The 5,000-nt window shown below is 34.6% G+C and overlaps 1 protein-coding gene across 1 annotated transcript in view; it reads left to right on the top strand.

Annotated features, from left to right (window-relative positions):
* The first annotated feature begins 2,418 nt into the window (after positions 1 to 2,418).
* LOC137654710 (uncharacterized) overlaps positions 2,419 to 5,000 on the top strand; it is a 4,364-nt gene continuing 1,782 nt past the window's right edge. The window contains exon 1 of the mRNA XM_068388605.1: positions 2,419 to 5,000. This exon is cut by the window's right edge and continues 29 nt beyond it. Coding sequence (XP_068244706.1) covers positions 2,428 to 5,000 — 2,573 coding nt within the window. The 5' untranslated portion in view covers positions 2,419 to 2,427.

Below are 5,000 nucleotides of genomic sequence, written 5' to 3'. Positions count from 1 at the left end.
AGTTTTCCACGGCTTTCACATTCCAACATATGATTTTACTGTTTTTGCTAATTTTCAATCTCTCTCTCTCTCTCTCTCTCTCTCTCTCTCTCTCTCTCTCTCTCTCTCTCTCTCTCTCTCTCTCTTATATATATATATATATATATATATATATATATATATATATATATATATATATATATATATATATATATATATATATATATATATATATATATATATATATATATATATATATATATATATTGTGATATTACGTATGGCATGTCTCAGTTCTCTGTAATTATGTCACTTTTATATATTTATTCTTTTAGTGGTACTCCTTCTTACCACTAGGTTTGTAACACTTGTTTTCCTGTTTTGACCCTTTTGTATCCTTGCCTGTCTTATATTTTTATTACCTTTCGTCATCCTTGTCGCTCATTTAGTTTACTTTGGCTTGTAACATTTTGAGGAGGGAGAGTCACTCTCAGGCTACCTTGACGACAACATATTTTGTATACACGGTTAGGACAATCTTCTTCCTATTGTTAATGTACGTCAGTGTGTTTTCTTTTATTTTGTGTTTCGTTGGTATATTTAATTCAGGTGTTTGTTTAATTGTTTGTCTGTGTGTTCGATCATTGCTTCATATATCTGTGGGTTTAACTTGTGAATTGTTTTCTATAAACGTATATGTTAATGTAACTGCTGGTTGTTTCTATTATTAAACTGTTATATTTTGTGATCTGAGTTTCTCCGTTCCTTCATTGTTTGATACTTCTTAAATGTTCTTATTATAAGCTGTAACAGGCTAGGCTAAGGCTTAGTTTATAATAATTGGGGGCCTCTGTCCGGGATCTGAAACAAGTAAACACACCTGATTAAACTACCAAAGTACTGACAGTTAAAGTCGCCGTGAGTGTTCCAACGTACGATAATTCAAATTTTTATACATTGTGATTATCGAATAGATCTATTACAGTATGTTGCGTGGGTTCTTTTCTCCTATTATCTTATAGCGATTTCTCTCCACATTTAAGTCATTCCAATTCATGTTTTCGGACATAGCTATTATAGCTGCGGTCGTATCTAAGTTAATATAGAAAGTAACAGAGTTCATTTACATTGGTTCGCCTTGTTTCAAATAGTTTTGGGAGAAATATTATTAGAAACTTCGTCTTTATGACATCATGGCATCATATTACCATAGCGCCGTATAATAGAGTAGGTTTGGAGTTTGACTGGCCTGACATTTCCGTATCTACGCTATTCGAAGCATTTTATTATTGCTTTTCATATCGCTTCATTCGTACAGTTTTGTACCGTTAATTATATTTACTACTCTTCGAAGCTTCCAAGTATTAACTTTTCATTTTGCTTTCTTCGTACAGTTTTGTACCAGTAATTATAATCATTTATTCTTACCAGACTTGCGTAATGGATGAATAGTTCAGTATTACATCACGTGATATATTACGTATTCTATAATTGTTTATGCTATTGGGAACACTTCTCGTTGACTTTGCTGCGTTCTCTTGTGGATTTTTAGTCACAATGTTTTCAGTAGACTTATTTTTCAGTGATCCTAAGGGAAAACTTAACACTATAGTGTGTGCTAAAAAGAGTGAATTGTTGGCTTTGGCAGCCAAGTTTGAAGTAACTGTTAGTTCAAGAGACAGGAAAGATGACATAAAAAATGCCATTTTAGATTATCTTATAGAGGAGGAAAGTGTAGAAGAACACGAGGCTAGGAAATACATGAGTACGAAGAAAGACAGCTCAGACGTTGAGCATATGAGGTTAGCCATACAGTTAGAACAAGTAAAGTTAGAGGTAGATATTGAGAGAGAAAGACACAAGTTGGCCATAGATAAAGAAAGGAAAAAGTATGAGCTAGAAATGGAGAAAGCTAGATTAGATCATGAAGCTAGTCTAACTCAGAATATGGAAATTGAAAGAAGTAGGATTAGTGTAGAACAACGTATAAAACTAATGAACCTAGAATCTAATAAACCACTAAAGTTTGACTTGGCTAAGAGTTTAAAGTTGGTCCCTGAATTTACAGAAACAGACGTAGATTCATTTTTCCGTAATTTTGAAGATATTGCCTCAAATATGAAATGGCCAGTAGATCAATGGGTTTGGTTAATTAAATCCAAAGTCCAGGGTAAAGCTGCTATAGTGGTTAGTAATTTAGTAGGGGAAAGAAATTATACAGTCGTTAAGCAAGCTATTTTAGATGCATACATGGTAACTGCCGAGGGTCTTAGACAAACATTTAGACAATACATTAAATCAAATGCTCAAACTTGGTATGAATTTGCAAATGAAAAATTAAGATTATTTAATAAATGGCTTAAGGCTGTCAATGTTAATAATTTTGAGGAACTCGTTAACCTGATTGTGGCTGAAGAATTCATGAGAAAACTACCACAAAATATTAGAATGCATATTGCTGACCGTGAGGAAGAGGATTTAAAGAAATCTACTATGTTAGCTGACCATTTTTTCTTGATACACAAAACACACAAAGGTACTGAGATGTTTGTAAAGCAAGGCAAAGCAACAGGGTTCAGTGGTGAGAGAAAGGGTGTTAATTATTGTTCATATTGTAAACAACAAGGTCATGACATAAATGAATGTAAAAACCCAACCTGTAAGAAATCTAAGTTTTTTGGCTCTCAGCTGTCCGACCCCGATGCTGGTAAATATAAAGACAGTAAATTTAGCGTAAAAGGCAAAGGAACTATGCATTGTAGTACGCCTGAAAGTGATGCCTTGTTTGCTAATTATATTTCAGAGGGTACAGTAACAATACCCAATGGTATTCCTGTTAAAGTAAGAATCTTGCGTGATACTGGGTCAACCCAAAGCATGGTTTTACATAGCGCAGTGCCTACAATTTCTTTGCTTGATGAAAAGGTACTAGTTAGGGATTTAAGTAACACTAACAGTTTGCCTTTAGCAGAGCTTAACTTAAACTGTGAATTTGTATCTGGTAAAGTAAAGATTGCTGTTATCAACACGCCATTCCCTGTACATAATGTTCAAGTATTACTTGGGAATGATTTAGCTGGTCAATTGACTTTGCCTAACCTTATTTTGTATAATCAGCCACTGGATAATAACTCTAATGATTTGGATATCTTTGAACATATCATTGAAGAAAGTAATTTCATTAGTGACTTGGGTGAACATGACATTGAGGAAGTAGAAACTGAAGTAGACACTGATCGATGTGACCCGATTGAGAATTTTGTTGGTGTTGTAACAAGGGCAAAAGCCAAACAAGCTGTGAATGAAGGTGTCCCAGATATAGTAAAGACAAACATTCCCTATACTAATTCTGAATTGATAAACTTACAACGAGCAGATACGACTTTAACTAATGCACTTAAACAAGCTTCCACTAAGGAAGGTAAGGTACCTGGCTATTACTTTGATAAAGGAGTCCTGTTTAGGCTGTACCGACCTAGAAAGCTGTCATCTAATGATACCTGGGCTAATAAAGAACAACTTGTAGTACCATTAACTTTACGTAAGAATATTTTGAGTGTTGCTCATCAAGCAGATTCCCATTTAGGAGTGTCAAAGACTTACAAACGTATAGCTAATGATTTCTTTTGGCCAGGTATGAAACAAGATGTATTTCAATTTGTTAAAGAGTGTCATGTGTGTCAAGTAGTTGGAAAACCTAACAAGGTAATTCCAAAAGCACCCCTCGTGCCAATTGTAATACCACACGAGCCTTTCAGTAAAGTCATAATTGATTGTGTAGGCCCATTGCCAAAAACAAAAAAAGGTAATCAATATATTTTTACTATACTTTGTCCTACCACTAGATACCCCATTGCAATTCCCCTTGGTAACATTTGTGCTAGAAATATTGTGAAACACCTCCTTAAAGTTTTCACCACTTATGGATTCCTAAAAGAAATTCAGAGTGATCGGGGTACTAATTTCACAAGTGACCTTTTCAATGAAACTCTAAGAGAATTTAATGTAAAACATATTCTTGCATCCCCATATCACCCACAATCACAAGGTGCTCTTGAAAGACACCATCAGACATTAAAATCCTTACTTCGAAAATTTTGTATGGAGACTGGAACAGACTGGGATGAGAGTTTAGACTTTATATTATTTGTCATTAGAGAAGTCCCTAATGATTCCTTAGGTATGTCACCATTTGAGATGTTATTTGGACATAAAGTTAGGGGGCCACTACAAGTACTTAAAGATAAAATGTTGAACAATGATACCTTGGATAACGTAACTGTAGGGCAGTATGTCGATAAATTGAAATGTAATTTTGAGAGAGTCCATAATTTTGCATTTAATAACTTAAAAAGTAGTCAAGATGTGATGAAGGAAAATTTTGATCTAAAAACTAAAATTCGTAAGTTTAAAGAAGGGGATTCTGTACTTGTATATTTCCCTACTCCTTGTTCTCCTCTCCAACATAAATTTTCTGGTCCTTATATAATTCAGAAATGTGTCAATAATAATAATTATATAATCAGTACTCCAGACAGAAGAAAGTCAACCCAATTAGTTCATGTAAATCTAATCAAGAAATATCATGGTAATCCTCCAGTTGCTTTGCATTGTCTATCAGACTCTAATGTATTAGATTTTAAGAAATATAATGCATCAGCACACCAAAGTAAAACCCCAATGCCACATGATGTAGATTTAAATCACTCAAATGATTTTGTTTCTTGGACAGACTCTGCTAACCAGGAAATATTGCAGAATATTCTAGTATATTTACAGCATTTACCCCGAAAGCAGAGGAGCCAGCCAGCAGAATTATTCCGCAAATACAGGAGTATATGTGGGGATGTGCCTCAACGTTGCAGTGATGCTGAACACGACATTGAATTACAACCGGGTACACGACCAATTCGTCAACACTATTACAGGACCAGCCTGGAAAAGCAGCAACGGATGAAGGAGGAAGTGTCGTATTTACTGAAGAATGGACTGGCAACTAGAAGCACATCAGCTTGGGCTTC

This window comes from Palaemon carinicauda, chromosome 15 (genome assembly GCF_036898095.1).
Source record: "Palaemon carinicauda isolate YSFRI2023 chromosome 15, ASM3689809v2, whole genome shotgun sequence".
In the NCBI taxonomy this organism is placed as follows: Eukaryota; Metazoa; Arthropoda; class Malacostraca; order Decapoda; family Palaemonidae; genus Palaemon; species Palaemon carinicauda.
This window is presented reverse-complemented; position numbering and strand designations above follow the sequence as displayed.